Source organism: Oryctolagus cuniculus, chromosome 14, assembly GCF_051225735.1.
Source record: "Oryctolagus cuniculus isolate XC-2025 breed Fujian yellow rabbit chromosome 14, ASM5122573v1, whole genome shotgun sequence".
Taxonomy (NCBI): domain Eukaryota; kingdom Metazoa; phylum Chordata; class Mammalia; order Lagomorpha; family Leporidae; genus Oryctolagus; species Oryctolagus cuniculus.
Window position 1 is genome coordinate 75,660,789 of NC_142880.1, and position 25,917 is coordinate 75,686,705.

The following is a 25,917-nucleotide window of genomic DNA, read 5'->3' on the forward strand; positions in this document are numbered from 1 at the left end:
AGAAAATCAATCTCTGTCTCTCTCTCGCGCTCTCGCTCTCTCTTCCCCACCCCCCACTCCTCTGCTTTCTCCCTCACTCATTCTCCCTCCTTCTCTCCTTCCCTCTTTCCTTCCCTGTCACTTGGCCTTCCCAATAAATCATTGAAAAAAAAAGAAATCTGTACTATAGACATTGTATTGACTAAACTAGTGAAAATAGACATCTAAAAAGGAAGACATGGGGAGGAGGAGGACGTAAAAGAGGAGAATGAGGAGGAAGAAAGATGAGTAAAGCTGAGAAAGAATAAAAGAAGTCCAAGACAACCTCTGGGAAATGCAATGGGAGGAAACAGCAAATAAAGGAATATGCACAGCCATGCCCATCGGAAGAGGGCTTCAGCCTGTCTCATTTCCCCTACCAACCCCTTGGAGGAGACAAGGCCAATCTGGTTATCCTCACTTAGGATGGAGGAGACTGAAGTTCAGAGGGACGGGGTGGCCAGCAGCAGCTCCATACACAGGCTGTCCCATCAGCTGCAGCAGAGAACACCCGGGTCTGGTCTGGACTCAAAGCCAGGTGCAGCACTCTGCCTCTGTGGCCTGGCGGAGGAAGGAGAGACTTCACATCCACATCACAAAGGCCATTGCCGAGGAACTCAGGCATGACGAAGAGGGGCCACACTCCCTGGCACACCAAGTTCAGAGGCAGCTTTTACTGAGCCATGCTAGGTAAACACCAGTCAGGGCCAACACAGGCGACACTCCTGACCTCTTGAGCAGCTGAGGCTTTGCTCAGTTCCCTTCTGCTGCTCTTCGCTTCTGTACCAGTGTCCTGTGGCCTCCCTAACAAATGACCACAAACTGCATGGCTTACTAAAGCGACAGGAATTGATTCTCTTACAGCTCTGGAGATAGGAAAGCTGGGATCTCCAGGTCTGTGGGGCTGTGGTGGCTCTAGGGGACACAATGTGCCTCTTCTAGTTCTTGGAGCCACTGGCAATCCTGCAGTTGTGGCCACATCACCCCCGTGGTCACATCATCCCCTCTTCTGTACCTCTGTCCTCCTCTGCCTGTCTCTTAGCAGGACATTTGGCACTGAATTTGGAGGCCACCTGGAGAATCCAGGATGACCTCATCTCAAGAACCTTAACCTAGGGACCAGCAGACAGCACAGGTGGCTAAACTGCTGCCTGTGACACCGGCATCTCACTCTGGGGAGCCAGTTTGAATCCCACTGCTCTGCTTCCAATCTACCTCCCTGCTGATGTGCCTGGGAAAGCAGTGGGGGGATGGCCCAGGTATTTGGACTCCTGCCACTGTGTAGGAGACCCAGATGGAGTTTCAGCCTCCTGTATTTGGCCTGGACCAGCTCCAGCCACTGCAGTCATTTGGGGAATAAAACAGCAGATGAAAGATATCTCTCTCCAAATACATTAAATAAACTAGTTTTTAAGATATGTTTTGGAGATGAGGCTATAAGAGGCAACATTTCTCAAACTTATTTGACCCAAGTCCTTTTGACTTGAGCATCCCTTAGAAAATGGTTTGCAAACCTGGGCTAACCCAATAGTGACTTCAATGATCAAAAATTCAGGTTCAAATAAAGCTGGCTCTATAAATGGAGGTTGCAGCTGGGAGGATGGGGGAAGGGATGAGAGCAGACAAGATTTTGATCTGGGCAGATACTTGAGGGCACAGCTAAAATCAGACTAGGCAAGTATTTACCTCCTCATAGGACCAATACTGCTTAGTAGTCAACCTGAGAGCAGGAATTTCAGAAAGCAGTTCATGCTCTATGGGCAGGGATCTGGCACAGCCACTTGGGGCACCTGCATCCCATGTTGGAGTGTCTGGTCTGAGTTCTAGGTCTTCTGCTTCTGACACAGCTTCCTGCTAAGACGCACCAGGGGAAGCAGCATGGAATGTATCAAACATGGGTGCCTGTCACCTCCATGGCAGAACCAGAACACCAGGCTCCTGGCTCCAGCCTGGCCCAGCCTTGGTGAGTGAATCAGTAGATGGGAGATCTTTCTGTAGGGGAGCCAGGGAAAGGACTGTCTTTCTAACAAAATGAATAAAAGAAAAAAGAGAGAGTATACATTATTCCATTCCTGAAGGAAACATATCTTACACACTTGGAGGCTTTTTCCATCCATACTAATCATTCTCAATATTCTTTTGTACAAACAAACAATAACAGGTGCCCCTAAGGGGACATGAGATGGGTGCCAAAAGATTAGAATCATAGGTACAGTACAGTCCCCTCATTCCATATGTAAAGAAAAAGATTTAGGACTATCAAATGTCTCACTCAAGGCCACACAGCTAATTAACGGCAAAGCCAGAGGTAGGATCAAGTTCAATGCCTTAATCATTAGTTCACATAAACTCAGTGCAAAAGAAGCATCGGTTTTTCCATTGAAGGTCACATATTTTGCTTTAAATGCAAAGCCATATAATTGAAAAGCAACTTGCTATAGTTGTTTCACAGGGATAAATGTAGAACATAAAGGGATGCTTTTAAATTAAACCTAGGAAAGAAAAGTCTATCCCATAAACACAATCATTGATAAGATGTTTTCATTATTTATTATGCTATGTGAAGTTGAAAGGAAAGGGGGAAAAGAGGAGAAAAGAAAACAGAAAAATAAAAGATCACAAATCTTTCCCAAAGCAAGCATTGAAAACCACGACCTGAAAATTGGACAGTGGCTTCTAGAACTTGTTGGGAAATGACATTGGGATGGAATAGAAAGCATTCATGAAGTTCCTCTCTCGCATGAGTGACAACCTTAACTTACTAGGTAGTGGGAAGTGCCACCTTTGCCCCAAAGGTCTTGTTTGAGGGTTTACAATCCCAAGTCCCAAGAACATTGTCACTGAAAGCCTTGAAGGTATTTTTTTTCGTTATGCAGGTACATTCAGAAAGAAGACTATATACAGGGGTGTGATAGACAGAGGAAACCAAGTCCAAGGCTATGTGACACCTGTGAGCTAGAAAGTTGCCTACTCCTGTTTCAAAGCTTAGAAATTACAACTTGGTAGCTGGGAACAATAACAGGTTCTTTGTTTTTTGTGGTCAGGCAGGTTAGACCTCTTTAACATTTTCCCCTGAAGTATCATGACTGAGGTTAACAGAATGAGACTTGATAAAAGTGTGATCATCACCTAGAACAGCTTTTTCCAAACTTGTGATCACAACCCACAGTCAAAGCTATATTTTATGTAGTGACCCCACACATAGGCACATATATGTACTACATAACTCATAAAAATTTCACAAAATACCATCTATTTTTTTCATTCTCTACTATTCTATTTCTTTTTTTAAAGCTGATCTTGACCTATTGCACTGATAATCCAGTGAGTCACAATCCCCAGCTTAGAAGACCCTGATCTAGATCTCAGTCACCAAGGTGTACTTCAAGAGCAGTGTCCCTGACTCACAATGGAAATTAGCTATCTAAGCAGACCCAAGCACATGGCAACGCTCCCTACAGTGTGTTCACGGGACAAGAACCTCAGGATGCTCCCTGGCCACAGAGCTCCCAAATGTGCTCAGGAAACACTGAATGCTACAACATCAGCAATTTGATTCACATGTCTATCACATGCCCTCACCTAACTGAAGCCCTACCAATAGGCTGAAATTGTGGCTGTGTAAAGAACCAGGTTTGAAGCTTTGGTTTCAAACATTTTTCTTTTCTTTATTTATTTTTTTTTTTTTTGACAGGCAGAGTGGACAGTGAGAGAGAGAGAGAAACAGAGAGAAAGGTCTTCCTTTTTTCTGTTGGTTCACCCCCCAATGGCCGCTGTGGCCGGCGCACCGCACTGATCCGAAGCCAGGAGCCAGGTGCTTCTCCTGGTCTCCCATGTGGGTACAGGGCCCAGGGCTTGGGCCATCCTCCACTGCACTCCCAGGCCACAGCAGAGAGCTAGAATCCGGCATCCGAACTGGGACTAGAACCCGGGGTGCTGGCGCCGCAGGCGGAGGATTATCCTATTGAGCCGTGGCGCCAGCCCTAAAATATTTTTCTACCTGAAAAGGTGCAAGGAGCTGCATGTCTTATGATTAAAAATATAGAAAAGACCAACTCATGCTCCCCTTACATTTGGGTGTGTCTACCAGAGTGGCTTGGCCAAGTGTTGCCTGTATCCGTACTTACCAGACCACACAGTGTAACTGCTGATGGACATCAAGGTCATCCCGAGGCTGACAAGAGCAAGGCCCAGCCAGGCTGACCATGCGAGGGAAAATGTGTATCTGATAAGGCTGTTTTGCTGTTGCCAAGTAACATTTGCAGAATCTCCAGAGAACTGTGGTGTAAGTGCTACCTAACACTCAATGTACTTGTTTTCTGTATATTTCCTCCTACCAACGTTCAGGCTCCATGAGGGCAAGGGTTGTGGTTCTCTCGTTCACCTGTGTACCTCCAGCACCCCAAAAAAGTGCCTTAATAAAGTGCTTAATAAAGAATGAACAAGTAAATTTGAGGGATTGACCAGGAGGCAAGGTTGAGTGGAGAGAGGAAAAAGAAGAGAACAGCCAGAGTTCTGGGAGAGACCAGATGCTCGTGCCCTGCTCCCTCTTCAAGCACTGCTTTTGTCTTCCCATTTCCCAGGGCTGGGTAGGAGATGCCTGCTCACCCTTGAGGCCCCTTGAACACTCCAGACTGCACCTAAGAGGACTTGCTCTCAAGAAGTATGCAGGACACAGTTGACATTTATAGAACTAAACAGAGAAAGACCAATAGTCTGCCTTAAAAGTCCAAATGCTCACAGAGGAAGCCTCTTGGTCATTGTGGCCTCCACACATACAGCAATGCCTGACCCTTTTGGGGTCTCCTTGTGTTCTGCACTGCTGGGTTTTCTTCAAAATGAGATGAGTTATGATGCTAATTAATTCCAAAGATCAAACACTGCTGAAGATTATCAATGCACCATCCACACACACATGCAAGGAGGAGACTTCTCAGTGATGAACAATCTTAGTCAAATCCAGAAGCACCATCTGTACTCTCTGAGATGGGGTGGGTAGAAGACTTTTTCCTCTGACAATTAAGATTCATCCAAGAACCAGAAGAAGAAAAATCTTTCATACATAACTGTTCCTGCCAAAGACAGCTCACTCTGCTATACATACATGGCATTACTCACCCCTTGACTTACCAAAAAACGCACCTGACCTGGACAGACTAGGACAGGTCCACACAGTCACATCATTGCTAGGAGTACCTTGGCCAGTTGCAATCTCTTTTGTCATAGGTAGCCAGACTAGGGAGCAAATCTGTTATAAAGGCCAAAAATATAGGATTATGGCAATTTCTGTTCATTATGAATACACTTGCGCTCACTGCAACAGTGTTCTCTAATACCCCTTCACCAGGCACAGCTAGGATGAGGGTGTTATGACAATTATGGTAGTTCTAGGAGAGTTCATCCCAGGGCAACAAGTGGCCAAGTATACGCATAAGCTTAGGAAAAACAAACCAACAAATTTAAGTGAACTATGACCACTGGCCAGGAATACCCAGGCTACTGTCAGGTTGCACAGTCAAAGCAGTGATGAGAAAGGAGCAAATACTAGAAGAAGGAGGAGGAGAAGGAGAAACAAGATGAGAAGGAGAAGAAGAAAATGGGAACAAGAGGAAGAGAGAGAAAAGAAATTATATTAAATTACCTTTGGACTCACAGATTAAGAGGTTTTATAAAAAAGAAACTTGGGAACTGAAATTCCTTATGGACTTGGTAAGCAAGAAGAGGCATGCTTGGGTCCTATGTTCTACCAGAAATTATTTTCACAAGATTTGTAGAAGATAAGAATGAAGGTGAACTCCAGCAGAGATGTTTACCTGTGAGTTTGTGCTTGGGGTCTGGATGCTCTTCCCAGTGTTTATATCCAAAACGTGTAGGCATCCATCCTTCATTCCTCCTCCAACAGCAAGGACAGAAGACTGCCAGGGACACCAATCCATGGCCTTTAAAGTTCCCAAGAATAGCATAGGCTTGTCAGCCTTGGAAAAGGCCAGCTTGTGACTATAATGCACTCAGGTAAGCAGAAGTCCCAGGGGTCTGCTTTCCTGGGACTACTCTCCAAAGACAGAACACTGCACCCTCCAGACATTAGTTGTCAGAAACTAGAAGTCACTTGCAGAAGAGAAGGCATCTAATAGGACTCTACTTCAAGTTATGCTAGCAATTGCAGAAAGTTTATTATTTACATATTTATTTTTATACATTTATTTGAGAGGCAGACATATGTACTTGTGTGTGTGTGCATGCCACCACCTACTGGTCCACTCCCCAGATGCCAGCAACAACCAGAGTTGAACCAGGCCTAATCCAGGAACAAGAAACTCAATCGGGTCACCCACATGGGAGGCAAGTGTCCAACTACTTGAGCAATCACCACTATTCCCAGGGTCTGCTTTAGAAGGAAGTTACAGGAGCTGTAACTGGGTATCAAACCTAGGTACCCTCATGTAAGATGTTGGCATTTTATGAAACAAAGTTTTGCCTTCAATTTCAGAAGGCTCAGAAGATCTTCCATGGGTCCCAGTTTTATGATAGATGTGTGTGTGTGTGTGTATGTATGTATGTATACATATATAATCATTTTATCAAATACTCTACTTTCAATTAGCTTTTACTATGGACAAGCCATTTTTGCAAAAACTAGAAGCTACTGCATGAGAAGAATCATACATATGTCAATTGCTGAAGTCCACTTCTGCTATACCAATTCATTAGTTGGTGGTGAATATAAGGAGACACACACTAGTGACTGTTCTGTGAACCCCTGGGCTTTAGCTGCCAGAAGACTCGGCATGCTCTGGTTTTTGGAGAATAGTGAAGAGGACTTTCAGTTAATACTTCAATCCCGGGGCTGGCACTGTGGTGCAGCAGGTTAACACCCTGGCCTGAAGCACCGGCATCCCATATGGGTGCCGGTTCTAGTCCTGGCTGCTCCACTTCCAATCCAGCTCTCTGCTATGGCCTGGGAAAGCAGTACAAGATGTCCCAAGTGCTTGGGCCCCTGCACTCACGTGGGAAACCCGGAAGAAGCTCCTGGCTCCTATCAGCGCAGCTCCGGCCATTGCGGCCAACTGGGGAGTGAACCATCGGATGGAAGACCTCTCTCTCTGCCTCTCCTCTCTCTGTGTAACTCTGACTTTCAAATAAATAAAAGAAAAAAATAGTTCAATCCACTGTATTTTTTACAGCGAGGCATCTTAAAAATTAACTTGTTTTGCTTCACTTAGGCTTTTTTCATCTATTTTGTTTTGTTTTTTATATTTTATTTATGTCAATTTTTTCTACTTTTAAGTCATTAATAAGTGAATGTGCATCTAAAATCATTCTCAATGTTCTGTAAACATTAAAAACCACAAACCAGAGCTGTTGGGCCAGCATTAGGTAGTAGTAGCAGTCACTATATATTCTAACCTGTATTTGAAACTTTATGATAACTTTAAAGTTTTCATTCTAATAAACTTTCTTATGGTTGATAAGGTAAGCCATTTCTTGGCTCTATGAGTGGTAAATATTCTGGAACTATGTTGAGGTCAAGACATGCATTTGTTGGAAAGCCAAGACACTCTGGCAAAAAGATCTCTGTGAGTGAGATCCCAGTGGAAAGAACAGGTCTTCAAAGAGGGAGGTGCCTTTCTCTGAAGGGAGGAGAGAACCTCCACTTTGACTATGACCGTGTCTAAACAAGATAAGAGTCGGAGAACTCAAGGGGCTTCCATAGCCTTGGAAACTCATAACTGGTGCATAGGGAGATTACTGATGCCATAAACAGGAGTGTCAATTGGTAAAGTCAACAACAGGAGTCACTGTGCACTTACTCCTCATGTAGGATCTCAGTCCTTAACGTGCTGTACACTGAGGCTTAATGCTATAACGAGTACTCAAACAGTATATTTCACTTTGTGTTTCTATGGGGGTGCAAATGACTGAAATCTTTACTTAATGTACACTAAACTGATCTTCTGTAAAAAAAAAAAAAAAAAAAAAAAGAAAGAAATTTTCAATTCCCAACTTGACTCTCACTGGGATTAAACATGACAATAGGTCTGATCTGATTTCATCATCATTTTAAAAAAATCATCTATTATTTTTCACTTTATGTTTCTGTGTGGGAGCAAACTGTTGAAATCCTTACTTAATGTATACTAAGCTGATCTTCTGTATATTAAGATAATCGAAAATGAATCTTGATGTGAATGGAAGGGGAGAGGGAGTGGGAAAGGGGAGGGTTGTTGGTGGGAGGGACGGTATGGGGGGGGAAGCCATTGTAACCCATGAGTCGTACTTTGGAAATTTATATTCATTAAATAAAAGATAAAAAAAAAAAAAAAAAAAAAAAAAAAAAAAGACATGCATTTGTGACACTAAGGTCTCCAAAATGAAAAATTTGGATTTTTTTTTTTACTGGAACTAAGCAGCATCCCATATGGGTGTCAGTTTGTGTCCTGGCTGCTCCACTTCTGATCTAGCTCTCTGTTAATACACCTGGGAAAGCAATGTAAGATGGCACAAGTCCTTGGGCCCCTGTACCCACAAAGGAGACCCAGAAAAAGCTTCTGGCTCCTGGCTTCAGATTGGCCCAGCTCCAGCCATTGCAGCCATTTGGGGAGTGAATCAGCAGATGGAAGATTTCTCTGTGTGTGTGTCTCTCTCTAACTCTTTCAAATAAATAAATAATTTTTTTAAAAAAAGGAATTGCAAATATAGAAAAAAGAAATCTTAAGCAGAGCATGCGGGAGCATCAGGTTAGTTCTAAGGCACCTCCTCCTTCTTCCAGAGAGGGATCTCTTTTCTTGGGTGTGAGCTCATGACCCAGGCCCATCAGTGTGCCCAGCTCTCTGGATGCAATTAATTGAGAGAGAAGAATACAACCAAAGACAGAGCAGCATCCTCTCTGGTGCTTTTCCACCAAAGTCACAAGGAAAGGTGGCTCCTTATCCAGCACACATCTAGAAGAATCTGAAGCTGAGGCTGCTGAGAGCCACAGTGCCCACAACTCTGTCTGCAGGAAAAATGAAACTAACCAAAGACCAGCAGAACCCAGGCCTGAAAAGGCAGGGCTCAGACGGCATACTCCAGGCCCTAGATCCAACAAATATTTGAAAGAAGTATATATTCCTAAGACTCCACATAATATGAGAAAATTTTTTTTTCTTTGCTTAAGCTCAAGCTTGATTTTGGTTTTAGTTACCTACAACCAAAACATCTGACATGTGGGGAAATAAAAGTAGGGTTGTCTTTCGGGAGAGCTTGAAAAAATATCAAAATATTGGCTTAAGGTTTTCTTTTCATACGTGAAGGGTACCTGGTGGTCTCTGAGTAAATGGAAACTTCAGAGAGCACATGGATTCCTTACCTTGACAGCTGTGGACTGAGGTATAACTTTCAGTGGCTGGGCCTGTGCACTGGCACCAGGATCGTGGGGCCATATTGTCAGCAGCCCATCACTGCAGCCACTGGAGAGCAGTCTGCCATCCGGTGACCACTTCAGAGCACACACAGCCTGCTTGTGGCCAAGTGTCCCAACACGATGCTGGGCTACCCGGACATCATGATGATAAACACGGCCCAGTCTTGACCCACTGTGCAGGGGGCAGAGATGAGGCAGGTTTATGTGTCAGAGAGATCAAGCCCTTTCTCTACAGAAACATTTGAAAACATGGATAAAAGCACTGTTCAAAGTAGAACTACTGCAAGGCCCTCTAGGAGAGATTCAGAACACAGATGGCAATTCATTGGCTTAATATGGATGAAGTACTGTGCCTGGACCATTCTTTTCCCAAGTGAAATGGATTTGTGAGCCTGAGTTTCAAATCTGGAATTGAAAAAACATCCTTTAAGAGATGTTTCTGGGCCAGCACCGCGACTCACTAGGCTAATCCTCCGCCTTGCGGTGCCGGCACACGGGGTTCTAGTCCCGGTCGGGGCGCCAGATTCTGTCCCTGTTGCCCCTCTTCCAGGCCAGCTCTCTGCTGTGGCCAGGGAGTGCAGTGGAGGATGGCCCAAGTACTTGGGCCCTGCACCCCATGGGAGACCAGGAGAAGTACCTGGCTCCTGCCATTGGATCAGCGCGGTGCGCCGGCCGCAGCGTGCCGGCCGTGGCGGCCATTGGAGGGTGAACCAACGGCAAAGGAAGACCTTTCTCTCTGTCTGTCTCTCTCTCACTGTCCACTCTGCCTGTCAAACAAACAAACAAAAAAAAAAAAAAAAGAGATGTTTCTGATGGTTTTAATATGGTGTAGGAAACCATGAAGTTAAATTTAGAAGATAACCAGACTTTCACAGTAGTTTTTATATTGTACCTATGAAATATTACTTCTTTGGAACTCGGGATATTTCATATTATCTCAATTAGATTGTTTTAGTATATATTTATGGTAAAATGATAGACTTAAAAATCCATTATTTTTAGTGTGGCATTGTGGTGCAGTGGGTAAAGCCACCTCCTGCAATGCCAGCATACCATATGGGCATTGGTTTGTCTCCATATTGCCCCACTTCTTATCTAACTCCCTGATAATGGCAAGGAAAAAGCAGGAGAAGATGACCCAAGTGTTTAGGTTCCTGCACTTACATGGGAGATCAAGAAGAAGCTCGTGGCTCCCAGCTACAGCATGGGCCAACCCTGGCTGTTGTAGCCATCTAGGGAGTGACCCAGCTAATAGAAAATTTCTCTTTCTCTCTCTCTCTCTCTCCCTCTCTCTCTCTCTCTCTCTGTCTAACTCAACTTTCAAAGTAAATAGGGGCCAGCGCTGTGGCGTAGCAGGTAAAGCTGCCACCTGCAGTGTCAGCATCCCATATGGACACCGGTTCAAGTTCCAGCTATTCCACTTCCAATCCAGCTCTCTGCTATGCCCTGAGGAAACAGCAGAAGATGGCCCAAGTCCTTGGGCCCCTACACCCTTGTGGGAGACCCAGAAGAAGCTCCTGGCTCCTGGCTCCTGGCTCCTGGCTCCTGGCTTCGGCTAGGCGCAGCTCTGGCCATTGCAACCATCTGGGGAGTGAACCAGTGGATGAAGTTCTCTCTCTCTCTCTTTCTCTCTCTCTCTCTCTCTCTTTTGGCCACTGCCTCTGCCTTTCAAACGAATAAATCTTTAAATATAAATAAATAAATCTTTTTGAAAAATCCACTATTTCCTTTATTTAACTGGTATATTCTTATTAATCTACAGATCTACTCTCAGTTTTGCTTACATTACTGATATGTAAGAGGAGTTTAATACTAACCAAATCTCACAACAAACTGCAGTATGACACCAAATTAGAGGGTAAAGCTTCTATCAACTTTCAATGGCTTTGATTGAAACAATGACAAAAATCACATCATTTATTTCAAAGATAAAGAACCCTTTCTAGACTAATTTTCTCCACGGAACAAGTAAACAACTTGCTATAATTATTTATGAAATTTCTCAGGGGCCATTGCTGTTGAGGAGTGGGTTAAGGCCCTGGCCTACAGTGCCAGCATCCCATAAGGGCGCCAGTTCAGGTCCCAGCTGCTCCACTTGTTATCCAGCTCTCTGCTGCGGCCTGGGAAAGCAGTAGAAGATGGCCCAAGTCCTTGGGCCCCTGCACCCACATGGGAGACCAGGAAGAAGCTCCTGGCTCCTGGCTTTGGATCAGCTCAGCTCTGACCATTGTGGTCATTTGGGGAGTGAACCAGCGGATGGAAGACCTTCCCCTTTCTCTGGCTCTACCTCTCTCTGTAACTCTTTCAAATAAATAAAAATAAATGTTTTTTTAAAAAAGAAAGAAAAAAATTTTTCAAGCCCAGTGTATTATTTTTTAAACTATTCAAGCACAACAATGAACAGCAATCTGATTAACAATAGGGGCTCTGGAGTCAGATCATCTGGGTTCAAATCCTGACTCTGTCCCTTGGTAACCCTGGGAGTTCCGTCTAGTGTCTCAGGCTACTCATCTGGAAGAACTAACGGGAGACAAGAAACCATCACATAGCATCACTACAGGGAGTGCTCACAGGAAGAGTACAGCACAGTGCCTGCCATACAGTAGTCCAGAAATGGCCCCTGTTATCATTATAATAACTTTATGTGGCACGGCAAGTTGAAGCCCTGGTCTGCAGCACCAGCATCCCATATGGGCACCAGTTCAAGTCCTGCATGCTCCACATCTGATCCAGTTCTCTGCTAAGGCCTGAGAAGGCAATAGAAGATGGCCCAAGTACTTGGTCCCCTGCACGCATGTGAGAGATGGAAAAGTACAGAACCGACTACAACGATATGGTTTTTAGTTAGGCCTACAACTACAAAGTAGTACAATCTCAAATTTACATCTGAGCTACTAGAACAAATTGTGTAAGACTTTGGAATGTATCTAACTTAAATCTACACTAAGAAGTATGGTACAAGGATGAATGGCTGTTCTTAAAAACAATACATATTCAGGCCAATTGTGTTGGATCACAGGAACACGGCACCTTTTCTAGTTAAATAGAAGTCCTTAAACTAAATCAGTAATTCTCAAAATGATGAATCAGGCCGGCACTGCGGCTCACTAGGCTAATCCTCCACCTGTGGCGCCAGTACCCCGGGTTCTAGTCCCAGTTGGGGTGCCAGATTCTGTCCCGGTTGCTCCTCTTCCAGTCCAGCTCTCTGCTGTGGCCCGGAAAGGCAGTGGAGGATGGCCCAGGTGCTTGGGCCCCTGCACCCGCATGGGAGACGAGGAGAAGCACCTGGCTCCCGGCTTCGGATTGGCTCAGTGAGTTGGCCGTAGCGGCCATTTGGGGATGCACCAAATGCATCTGTCTCTCTCTCTCTCACTAACTCTGCCTGTCAAAAAAAAAAAAAAAAAAAAGATGAATCATCAGTGTCACTCAGGACACTAGAAATGCAAACTATCAGCCCCCATAAGAAATAATGAATCAGAAATTCCTGGAGGGAGGCCTGCAACCTGTGTTTTAAGGAGCCCTCCAGGTGGTTTTTCTGCCTGCTCAAATTTGAGAGCCACTGAATAGAGCAATGCATGAAACTCCTTCCAGTGGATCTGTGAATCAGAAACACGCCCCACAAATCTTAACATATTTGATAGAATTGATACTTTTAGCAATAAGTACTTGATTTCAGCAACAAATATTTTAGCAGGTATTACTCGACAGAGAGAAAAGTTTTGCCTAAAGGGAGTCTCACCTTTTATCTGAGAGCACAATAGCCACTGTGGGATGTGTGGTCAGGACAACACTCACACCTAGAGCAGAGCTCAGGCCTCAGAGGGCAGGGCCGTGACCATGTGAAGTCTGAGGTCCTGTTTTGTGTCATTTCAGTTTTGGTTGTAAATACTACATTCTGTTCACTCAGCACCCACAGTCAGGTGGTGACACAAACATAACTGGTTCCAGTAAGAAGCTTCTTACCTGCTGAGGATACAATGGTTCCAGCTCAGAGCCCCGACTACTGATAAATGACCAAGCATGGTTCTCAGCCGCTTTTTAGTTACCACATCCCACAACTGGAGAAAAAAAAAAAAAAAAGAACAAGCAGAGTTTTGTGGCATTGACATTTTCACAGCCCACTCTCTTCTCAAAGGCCGGATACATGATTGCCCCTAAGTGAAAACTCAGAACCTTTAGCTCTAGCTAGCAGACCTCAACTCTGACTCCAAATTAGGATCACCTGGGGAATTCGTAAAACTGTGGAAGTGGAACCGGCGCTATAGCATAACGGGTAAAGCCACCGCATGCAGTGCCAGCATCCCATGAGGCCTGGCTGCTCGCCTTCCAATCCAGCTCTCTGCTTTGGCCTAGGAAAGCCGTGGTAGACGGCCCAAGTCCTTGGGCCCCTGTAGCCACGTGGGAGACCTGGAAGAAGCTCCTGGCTCCTAGCTTCAGATTGGCCCAGCTCTGCCATTGCAGCCATTTAGAGAGTCAATCAGTGGATAGAAGACTTCCTCTCTCTCTCTCTCTCTAACTCTGCCTTTGAAATAAATAAATAAATCTTTAAAAAAAAATCCCAACCTCTAATCAGGTCTTGATTAAAAAAAAAAAAAAAACTCTGTGGATGTTAGTGATTCTGATTTAATGGGTAGAGTAGAGCCTGGGGATGTGGCATTTATTTTAAAGCTCCCCAGGCAAACTCAATGTGCAGCCAGTGGCTGAGAATCATTGTCACACTTCTAGCTCCCTATAAATTGTGGAAGTTCCAAACTACAGTTACCAATAAATGTACTAACACAACATGGGTGCCTGGACACTTCCAAGAGTCAGACATTCCAATTAGTGCTAACAGGCTTCTTCCAATCCGTCAAAAATAAATGGTAACTTTGGTCTAAGAAGAAATCGTAACATAAGCAATATCATTGCAAAGTTAAGAAATGTGTGAGAGCCATATTGGTCCTCTTAAATGATCCAACACATTAGTAGCTGACGCTAATAAATAATGAAATTAGACTGATGGGAGCTTGATAAATGTTCATTTCATGGAGCCTATTTAGGAAAAACAAAAAGTACTCATTTTATGTAATCCTACTCCTGATCACTGTTTCAGGAGAGAAAGGAGAATTGGAAAAGGAAAAGGAACTTCCTCTCTCCACAACTGGGGCGCCTACAAGCCCAGGTTTAGCTTCAGAAAATATTTATTTGAAAATACAAGTGAAATGTGACAGAAAGAAAGATTGTGTGGGAAAACTAAGTACAAGGAGTTTTCAAAAAGTTTGCAGAAAATACATATTATGAAACACTACCCATGAATTTCAAACAATTTTGTGCCAATACAAACTTATCTGTAAATTTCATTTCCTACGGACTTTGTAGGGTATCCTGAGGTCCTCACTAGATGCCATTCAGAAAACACAGAATGGTATCACCTCTCACTCCCCACAGCTCCAAGTGCCTCATCTGGTTCTTCTATTCTATATTAACCTGTTGTTAAAAGTCAATTTTAGAAGAAGATGCTGTGGCACACAGCATTAAGCCATCGTTTAAGACACTTACATCCCATACAGGAGTGCTGGTTCAAGGCCTGTCTAGTTTGCACTTGTGAAATAGCTTCCTGCTAATGTGCCTGGGAGGCAGTGCATCATGACCAAAGTACTTGGGTTCCTGACACCCAAATGGGAGACCTGGCTGGGGCTCCTGGCTCCAGTCTGGCCCAGCTCTAGCTGTTACAGGCATTTAGAAACTGAACCAATTGGGGCTAGCACTGTGGCACAGTAGGCTAAGATTCTGCCTGCTTTGCCAGTATCCCATATGGGTGCCAGTTCACATCCTGGCTGCACCTCTTCCTGTCCAGCTCTCTGCTATGGCCTGGGAAAGCAGTAGAAGATGGCCTAAGTGCTTGGGCCCCTGCACCTACATGTGAGACCAGGAAGAAGCTCCTGGCTCCTGGTTCCTGGCTCCTGGCTTCAGATCAGCTCAGCTCCAGCCATTGTGCCATATGGGGAGTGAACCAGCAGATAGAAAACCTTTTTTTCTGTCTCTCCTTCTCTCTGACTATAATTCTACCTCCCAAATAAATAAAAACAAAATCTTTAAAAAGAAAGAAAGAAAATGAACCAGTGGATGAGTGGATGTGAGATTTCTATCTCTCTCTCTCTCTCTCTCTCTCACTTTGTCACTCTGCCTTTCAAATAAATGAATATTTTTTTAAAAGTCAGTTTTAATTATCTAGTAATTATACAGAGAACACAATGAGGAAAAACATGGTCAAGTACTTGCACTTCTCCTTCACTGGTGCCAACTGCCAGGCAGGTTCCCTCTTTGATCCAGGACACAGAAGATATATAGTTACAAGTGAAACTTAAGTCTATGTTTTCAATCCCACTGTGGTTCTCTCCATTCCAAATATATACAGCAGATCCAAGGGCTATAGCAACAAGATTTTGAAAATTCCAGTCCAGGATATTCAGATCTATAAGAAAAGTACTTCAACTTAGGGTGACTGTGAAACCAAATAAAAATACTTTGAAATAAACATCTTTATAGTTGGAGAGTAAGATTAGCATCTTCCCCATTGTTGGTGGGAAAGCTGAATCCTGGGAGCCAAGCAGATCACTAGTTCAAAAATGAAAACTGAAATAGTCTGTTACCAAGACTCACAGGATATATGAGTTTTGTTCAAATAAACAAATTTGGATTTTGCTTATATATACTAATTTAGGGTATTTAAAGAACCTACTAGATCCAACCACCATAATTAGTAGACATGGACTTCATCTAACAGCTCACTAAACATTAAAAACACGTAATTCTTATGAAGACATGCTTGGATTAAGTCATCTAAATGAGATGTGCCACCATCATTTCTAATCAAAAGCACCACCCAAGGGGAGACTATCTAGAGGAGGCAATAGCTCATTCATGGTACCTAGAAGATCTCAGCATCATTCTCTAAGTTATATTAATAAAAACTCATCAACTGAGAAACCATATTCATATATGACCACTTTTAAAATATACCCCATGTTATTTCTCATCAGACAGAGACTCCTATCCTGACTGACACATACCAGTACAAAATGGTGAAACGCATTAGTTCCACTATAGTGGCTTAAGCCCCTCCATAATGCATCTCCCTCACTAATAAGAGCTATAACCTCTGGACAAAACATAAAAAACAAATACGTGAGGATCCCAAAAAGTAAGAAAAAGCAGTCAAGCTAAGTAATGGAGCCAAAATATGGAGAAAAACCTGCCCAAGGGTGAGTTTCCATTTTCCTCCTTACACAGCTTTTCCCAGAGTGCAGGTTCCCGACAGGGAGTAGCACCTGCAGCCGAGTTTTGACAGAGAGACTCCATCTTTCTGGTCAGAGGATCCAGAGAAAGGAGCCTGAGGTGGCCTGAGTATAAGGGCAAGTCCTGGATGGCAAAGAGCCAGAGAAAGGGATCCTCTGCTTGTAAGCATAATAACTAACCCCTACATCATGTCAGTGCTGAGGAGTTGCAGATTAGCTTGGCAAAGGCTTTGAGAACTGAAGGGAAGTTTGAAATATCCATTTGCTGTAGTATGAACTCATGAAGATGCTTAAACCCCAAAGCCATTGCTTTATGGTACTACAGGAGGCTTGATCAAATTATGGTGTCTAGAAAGTTGGCCCACTAGTAGATCCTTAGGTCACTGGGGGCATGCCATTAGAAGGCAGTTCTCCTGAGAGGGTTGGTTATATAAGCCTTCATTGGCCCAACCATTCTCTCTCTGCTTCCTGGATCACCATAAGATCAATTCTCATATACACTCTGCCATTATCATTCCCCAGTCAAACCAGTGTTTGATACAGTCAAACCAATGGGGCCCCTCCAATCTTGGACTGCAAACCTTTAAAAGTGTGAGCCAAAATAAGCCTTCTTCCTTCATAAGTAGCCTGTCTTAGGGGTTTAGTTGTATTAACAAAAAGCAGATAAGTACATCATTCCAATCTCAGTCTTGACTCAGACCCACATATATGATGGACAGACCCAAACCAGTATAGTCAAGGCTTAAATAACTGATCTGAAATTTGAAGACCCACCCAAAGGTATAAGACAAACTTCAAGTGTGGCCCTAACTGAGATAAAAACATTAGTATTTTCCACAGGACCCAGAGTGAATACAGTATAACATCTATAATGTTCAGAACACAATTCAAAGCCTTGTTTATACAAAGGAAAAATATAATTGATAGATAAAAACCTCAAGGTGACCTAAGTTATAGGAAATATCAGACAAAGACATTACAACAGCTATTATTGTCTCTGTAAGATAAGAAAACAGTTGAATAAAAACATAGGAAACCTCCTTAGAAAAATAGAAAAATAGAAGGTTGGTAGTATGGCATATCAGGTTTAGTTGTTGGCTGAAACACCAGCATCCCATATGGGCACCAGTTTAAGTCCTGGCTGCTCCACTTCCAACCCAGCTCCCTGCTAATGTGTCTGGGAAAGCAGTAGGAGATGGCCTGAATGCTTAGGCCCTTGCTACTCACATGAGAGACCCAGATGGAGATATAGAAAAATAAAAGCTGCTTTCTATATAAGCAAAACAGAAACTATGAAGCAAAACTCCAAAATATAAATAAAAGCTAAGAAAATAAGAGGGAAATTTTAAATGTGTATGTATTTATTTGAGAGGTAAGGAGAGACAGACAGGTAGCTCCCATGTTGATTCACTCCCCAAATACAAGGAATGGCTGTGACTGGGCCAGGACAAAGCCGGGGTCCTGGAACTCAGCCCGGGTCTCCTATGTGTGTGGCAGGAGTGCAGGGTGCACATTAGCAGGAACCTGCAATCAGGTGCAGAGCTGGGACTCTGACCCAGGCACTCACACCGGAAGGTGGCATCTCAGTGGGCGTCTTAAACACTGGGGCAAACACCTACCCCTAAACAGGGCATTTTAAAACTGAAAACTGAAAAATTCTTTGAATGAGCTCAATAGCAAAATGAAAATGAGAGAGGAAACAGTCAGTGAACCTGAATATAGATTAACAGAAAATATTCAATCTGAAGAACATGGAGGAAAAAAATGGGGGGAAAAATGAATGGAGCCTCAAGGACTTGTGGCATAATATCCAAAGATCTACCATATCCATGTGTGTCATCGGAGCCCAGCCTCAGAAGCAGGAGAACAAGGTCTCAAATGACCATGGAGTTCTCACCAGAAACCATGGAGACCAGAAGTCAATAAAACAACATCTTTAACAGCTGAAAGTAAAATCTTCCAACTCGGAATTCTACATCCAGCAAAAATATTGTGAAATGGAAGATGAAAAACCTAAAAGAGTCTTTACCAATAGATCTGATGTGCAAGAAATGCCAGCTGAGGCCCTTCAGGCCCAAGAGAAATTGTGTGAGAGGGAAACGTGGATCTTCAGGAATGAAGAAAAACACTGGAACTGGCAAATATTCGGTTTACTATAAAGAACCATTATTTTTCCATCTTAAGCAATTTAACATGCTTTTTGAATTTTAATTTTTTCTAAATAAAATATATAATACTGGTGGCGTTTTCAATGCATAACGGTACTTCAAACAGTTTATGGAGAATGGAATTAAAAGATGTTTACTTTGGTGCAAAAAATTTTTGACATTTTATTTCAGAATAGTTTTAAATTGACAAAAGATTCTGTGAGGTGTTAATTCAAAGAGTAGTCACAAAATAATTTTTAAGATATATTTATTTATTTGAAAGTCAGAGTTACACTGGCAAAAAAAAAAAAAAAAAACCTAAATGAAAGATCTCTGCAAGTGAGATCCCAGTGGAAAGAACGGGCCATCAAAGAAGGAGGTACCTTTCTCTGAAGGGAGGAGAGAACTTCCACTTTGACTATGACCCTGTCGGAATAAGATCAGAGTCGGCGAACTCAAAAGGCTTCCATAGCCTTGGCAACTCATGACAAGAGCCTAGGGTGATTATTGACACCATAAACAAGAGTGTCAAATTATTAAGTCAACAACAGGAGTCACTGTGCACTTACTCCCCATGTAGGATCTCTGTCCTTAATGTGTTGTCCAATGTGAATTAATGCTATAACTAGTACTCAAACAGTACTTTATACTTTGTGTTTCTGTGTGGGTGCAAACTGTTGATATCTTTACTTAGTATATACTGAGTTGATCTTCTGTGTATAAAGATAATTGAAAATGAATCTTGATGTGAATGGGATGGGAGAGGGAGCAGGAGATGGCAGGGTTGCAGGTGGGAGGGAGGTTTTGGGGGGGGGGAGCCACTGTAACCCAAAAGCTATACTTTGGAAATTTATATTTATTAAATAAAAGTTTTTTTAAAAAAGTCAGAATTACAGAAAGAGAGAGAGAGAGAGAGCGTCTATCCATTGGTACATTCCCCAGATGGCTGCAACAGTCAGTGTTGGGCCAGGCAAAGCCAAGAGACAGGAGCTTTATCTGATCTCCCACAGGGATGGCAGGGCCCAAACACTTGGGCTATCTTCTGCTGCCTTCCCAGGCCATTAGCAAGGAGCTGGATTGGAAGCAGAGTAGCCAGGACATGAACCAGTGCCCCTATGAGATACCAGCATCACAGGTGGTGGCCTTGACTGCTATGCCTTAACACCAGCCTCACTGCAAAAAAAATTTTGAAATCTGGGCCGGCGCCGCGGCTCACTAAGCTAATCCTCTGCCTTGCGGCGCCGGCACACTGGGTTCTAGTCCCGGTCGGGGCGCCGGATTCTGTCCCGGTTGCCCCTCTTCCAGGCCAGCTCTCTGCTGTGGCCAGGGAGTGCAGTGGAGGATGGCCCAAGTACTTGGGCCCTGCACCCAATGGGAGACCAGGAGAAGTACCTGGCTCCTGCCATTGGATCAGCGTGGTGCGCCGGCTGCAGCGCACCAGCCGCGGCGGCCATTGGAGGGTGAGCCAATGGCCAAGGAAGACCTTTCTCTCTGTCTCTCTCTCTCACTGTCCACTATGCCTGTCAAAAATTTTTTTTTAATTTTTTTTGAAATCTATGCATAGGATTTTTCATAACACTCATTTTCCATAATCTTTTTGAAGACAACTTGAATATAGATATAAAACATATGACAACCTTAAGATCTGAAAAACATTTGGGGAGACCTATGTAATTGCAAGAAGTTACATAAAACCTGTTGCAAGAAGTAACAACCAAAAACGCAGTACAAAGAGATATATCCAAAATGTCAAAAAATTATTAAAATGGACTAGAAGCAGAAAAGATACCCAAGGAATGAGCTTTGAGCACTTTAACATTTTGAGTGCAGCAAGATGGAAGAGAAGAGCAAGAGGAATCAGCAAAAAAAGAAGAAAGATTGAACATAAAACTAGGAGGGTAGAGCCAGTGTTTAACAGAGTGGTTGACTCTCACTGGGATTAAACATGACAATAGGTCTGATCTGATTTCATCATCATTTAAAAAAAATCATCTATTATTTTTCACTTTATGTTTCTGTGTGGGAGCAAACTGTTGAAATCCTTACTTAAGGTATACTAAGCTGATCTTCTGTATATTAAGATAATCGAAAATGAATCTTGATGTGAATGGAAGGGGAGAGGGAGTGGGAAAGGGGAGGGTTGTGGGTGGGAGGGACGGTATGGGGGGGGAAGCCATTGTAACCCATGAGTCGTACTTTGGAAATTTATATTCATTAAATAAAAGCTAAAAAAAAAAAAAAAAAACAGAGTGGTTAAGTTGCCTGCATCCCCTAACAGGGTATCCAAATTCATGTCCTAACTCTGGCTCCTGATACCAACTTCCTGCTGATGCAGACTCTGAGAGGCAGCAGTGATGACACACATAACCGAGTTCTTGGTACCCATGTTGGAGACCTGCATTGTTCCTGGCTCCTGGCTTTAGCCCCAGCCCAGCCTTTGCCATTGTGGGCATTTGGAGAGTGAACCAGTGGAGGGCTCACCCTGTCCTCGTCCCTCTCTGTCTTTATCTAAGTTCTCCCGTCTCTCAATTAAATAAATAAAGTTAAAACTAGGAAGCAACCCAAGAGAGTGGAATACCAAAGACAAGGGATTGATCAGCTCTCTCAGATGTGGATGATAGGGTTAAGAAAATGAGATCTGAGGGGCCAGCACTGTGGCCTAATGAATTAAGCTGCTTCCTACAACAACACTGGCATCTCAGTTGGGTGCCAGTTCAAGTCCCAGCTGTTCCCTGCTACTGCACCTGGAAAAGCAGCAGAAGATGGCCCAAGTGCTTGGGCCTCTGCACCCACCTGGGAGACCCAGAAGTTCCTAGCTTTTAGCTTTGGCCTGGCCCAGCTCCGGCCATTGCAGCCATTTGGGGAATGAACCATTGAATGCAAGATTCTCTCTCTCTCTCTCTCTCTCTCTCTCTCTCTCTCTCTCTCTAACTCTGCCTTTCAAATAAAAAAGTAAATGAGGTCTGAGAAACAACACTGGAATTAACAATGAGAGGTTCTTTGATGTTTAGAGAAGCCTTTGCAATGGAATGCTGGGATTTAAAGCCTGGCTACAATAGGTTCAAGGCCACGTGGGGACAGAAATGTGAAGTTTTAAGTATAAAAAACTCTGGCTAAGTTTTGCTGTTGAGGGGAGAAGAGAAAAGGGCTAGGGCTTGAAGGGAACAAAAGTAATTTTTCTTTTAATACGAGCATGGTTTTTCTTTACATTTCTTAAAAATGTCTCCTCCCCAGCTGTTCAGGACTGCAAATTCCCTTGGGGAGGGATCTAAGGAGCAGAAGGGCCGAGAACGCCCGTGTGTGGCTTTGCTTCTCACTGCTCGTTCCTCTCTGCAGATCTTCAACACAACCCAGAACCCTTTCCTCGGCCCCTTCCTGTCTCTCTCAGAGGCTCACACTGGCCTTTGGCTTTGACCAAAGTCACCCAACCTACACCCTGGTCCACCCTCCGCTGCAACTGCCAACGTCCTGTCCAGCGGTCTGCCACATCTTTTCCATGTCTCACTGTGGCCAAGAACAGTCCTCCCTCCTCCCGCCGCCCCTGCTCTGCCAACCTGTCTTTAGTGACACTACCCTATCTTCCTCCAAAGGTTCAGAATACTCCTAAATGCAATTTTCTCCCTGGTCCTTTTGTCCAGAATCAAATTGCAAGTTCATACCAGAGCATCATACGTTTTGGCACCTCAGCTTTCCAAGTTACAGTCTGGACGATAACTTACAGTAGTCATTGCGAAGACCGGTAAGATGGATCTTCTTCTCTGGTTGGAGCACGGAATAGTTGGCATCACCAAACCTTTCCAGATCGAAAGATTCATTTCTGACTCCACCTCTGCAGCCTGCAAAAACACACACTTCCCAAAAATGCGATATTCATCCTTGCAGATATGGAGAACACTAAGTAAAAACGATTAATTAAGTGAAAAAGAAAGTGCTCATTGTGATAAAACTGAGTACAAAGAGCAGGGAAGAAAGGAAACAAAGAGGACCTCAGTACTAGCTTGCACAAGAATATTTAAGAGTTAATCAATGGCACTTTCTCATAAAAAGCACATGAATACCAGAACTACACGTAAATAACAGATCTGACAGGGAGCACCCAGAGCTATCGCATCATGCTTAAAGTATTCGTTCTGTACTTGATATTTCAAAATCACAGTGAATTTTGCACATCTGTCTGTCGATCACACCAACACTCACCTGGGAGACCTAAGCCCTACTCTGGTGTCTGCCAATAAATATTTGTTGATTCATTGCTTTTAGCTCCTTCCCTCGCTATTTCTATAGCAGAGCACTTGAGTGCTAATTTTATCTATTACTATCTGAGGTCAGGGTTATATCGTTTGCTCCGTTTCAAGTTCTCATCAAAAGACCCCACTAAGTCCAAACCACAGACCACTGCCTTTTCATCTCCAACCATCTGGCTGTGATCAAAATGAGAATAACGAAATTAACAGGAACCAGAACCACCCAACTGACCTGGGGTGTCTATGATCAGAATGTCTTCTGATAAAAGTATGAGAGCTTCACAAACCAAAGAAACCAAACTGTTACTCACAAATTCCTGCTTCAGTGCTGGCTATGAAAACCCACAGTCGTGGGCAGAACTACAAGGTTATTAGAAATATTCAAGTCTACTAATAAAGAATCACTAAAAGTTAAAAACAAAATCAATATCCAAAGAATCAACCAAAAACTCCAAAAACCAGGGAGTGATTATGCTAAGGTTTCAGGATACTCAGTTAATGTATTAAACTCAATTGATTCCTTGTTTATCAGCAATGAACAATTGAAATCTGAAATAACATCAACAATGTCATTTACATTCCCACTGCCCAAAACTAAATACTTAGGTTTAAATCTCACTAAGTATGTAGAAGATCTATGTGAGGAAAACTTAAAAAACTGATGAAAGAAATCAAAGAAGTTCTAAGTAGAGACCTATATGATATACAAAGATGAAATTCAATATTATTAAAATGGTGGTCCATAGATTCAGTGTAATCTCAATCAAAATTTTAGCAAATTATTTTTTGGATGTTGACAAACTCATTCTAAAGTTTATTGGAGATGCAAAAGACCTTGAATAGTTAGCTAACACAATATTGAAGGAGAACAAAGTAAAAGGACTGGTACTATCCAACTTTAAGACTCACTATAAAGCTACAGTAATCAAGAGAGTGTTTGGGGTTGGCACTATGGTGCAGTGGGATAAAGCCCTGGCCTGAAGTGCCAGCATCCCATATGGGTGTCGGTTCATGTCCCAGCTGCTCCACTTCCAATCCAGCTCTCTGCTATGGCCTGGGAAAGTAGTAGAAGATGGCCCAAGTCCTTGGGCTCCTGGACCCACATGGGAGACCCAAAAGAAGCTCCTGGCTCCTGGCTTCAGATCAGCTCAGCTCCGTTGTGAATCAGCTCAGCTCTGGTCGTTGCCACTATCTGAGGAGTGAACCAGTGGATGGAAGATCTCTCTCTCTCTCTCTCTCCCTCTGTGTGTGTGTGTGTGTGTGTGTGTGTCTGTGTGTGTGTTTGCCTGACTCTATCTGTAACTCTTTCAAATAAATAAAAAATAAATATTTTAAAAATAAAAAGACAATGTAATAGTTGTTAAAGAACAAACAAATAAAGATCAAGGGACCAGAAGAGAATCTAAAAATAGATCAATATAAATACAGTCAACTGATCTTTGGCAAACAAGTGAAAGCAATACAATGGGGAAACAACAGTCTTTTCAACAAATTATGCTAGAACAACTGGATATCCACAAGCAAAAAAAAGAACCCACAGAGCTTACACCTGTCACAAAAATTAACTCATAATGGACCATAGATCTAAACTCCTAGGGATGGGGAATGGCTGGCCCACGGGCCATATGAGGCCTGAGAAATAATTTGGTCTTGCCCTGCCAAGGCAACCACAGGTGGGACTCAAAACTCAATAAATATATAGTAGGCTAATTTTTAAGTTGATAATTTTGTGTTGCCAATGAGTGATGTTATAAATATCCAATGGTCCCTGAGGGAAAAAAAGGTTCCCCATTCCTGAAGAGAAAACATAAAATTAAAAAAACTCCTAGAAAGTAACCTAGGAAGAAATTTAGACCATCTTGACTTGGCTGTGGCATTATAGATACAACACTAAAGCTATAGTCCATGAAAGAATGGATAAGCTGGACTTCGTTAAAATTAAAAACTTCCACTCTGGAGGCCAGAGCTGTGGCGTAGTGGGTAAAGCCTCTGCCTGTAGTGCCAGCATCTCATATGTGTGTTGGTTCGAGTCCCGGATGCTCTACTTCTGATCCAGCTCTCTGCTATGCCCTGGAAAAGCAGTAGAAGATGGCCCAAGGCCTTGGGCCCCTGCACCTGTGTGGGAGACCTGGAAGAAGCTCCTGGCTCCTGGCTTCAGATATGCACAGCTCTGGATGTTGCAGCCAACTGGAGAGTGAACCAGTGGATGAAAGACCTCTCTCTCTCTCTCTCTCTCTCTCTCTCTCTCTCTCTCTCTGTGTGTGTGTGTGTGTGTGTGTGTGTAACTCTCTGTGCAACTCTTTCAAATAAATAAATAAATCTTTAAAAAAAAAAAAAACTTCCACTCTGAAAAAGACATGCTAAGAGAGTAACACGACCCATAGAGATGATTGCCCATGGTGGTTTCCAGAAGGCTCTTAGTCCTTGTTGCAGTTAGAATTCCCCAAATACTTTTACCCTGAGCTCCACGTGTTCTCCTTCCTATATTTTCTTTCCATTTTGGAAGTCTTTGTGTTATTCATGATCATCATCTCCCCACTGCATGAAGCAGAGCTGCTCCGATGGACTCACGACACCGCCATGCAAGGTCTCCCACCCACCCAGAGCAAAATATGTATACCTGACAGGCCCAGGAGCTGTCCCCACAGCACCAGGATAAACCCTGTCCCCGTGACCTGCTAGAGACAGACCAGCTGATGGGCTTCCTGGGATCTGTTTCACACTTTAAGTTCTCTGAGCCCTGCATAGAATAGCTCACAGCACTCTTAGTGAGCCTCTCTCCTCCTTCAAATCTTTCCTCAGGGCTGCCACCAAAGCCACCTATGCAA

At 43.4% G+C, this 25,917-nt stretch overlaps 1 protein-coding gene across 5 annotated transcripts in view; it reads right to left on the reverse strand.

Moving 5' to 3' along the window:
* CDC20B (cell division cycle 20B) overlaps nt 1–25,917 on the reverse strand; it is a 60,330-nt gene that overhangs the window by 2,348 nt on the left and 32,065 nt on the right. The window contains exons 6-12 of one of the 5 annotated variants that reach the window (XM_008262208.5): nt 22,565–22,681; nt 15,679–15,875; nt 13,385–13,479; nt 9,368–9,593; nt 5,832–5,957; nt 5,149–5,266; nt 440–579 (exon numbers count right to left, since the gene is read on the reverse strand). In XM_008262208.5, the coding sequence (XP_008260430.3) occupies nt 440–579; nt 5,149–5,266; nt 5,832–5,957; nt 9,368–9,593; nt 13,385–13,479; nt 15,679–15,875; nt 22,565–22,681 (1,019 nt within the window). Of the gene's footprint in view, nt 1–439; nt 580–5,148; nt 5,267–5,831; nt 5,958–9,367; nt 9,594–13,384; nt 13,480–13,643; nt 13,917–15,678; nt 15,876–22,564; nt 22,682–25,917 lie in introns of those variants that run through there. The other 4 variants (XM_089313171.1, XM_089313169.1, XM_089313168.1 and 1 more) reach the window with 4 other exon arrangements.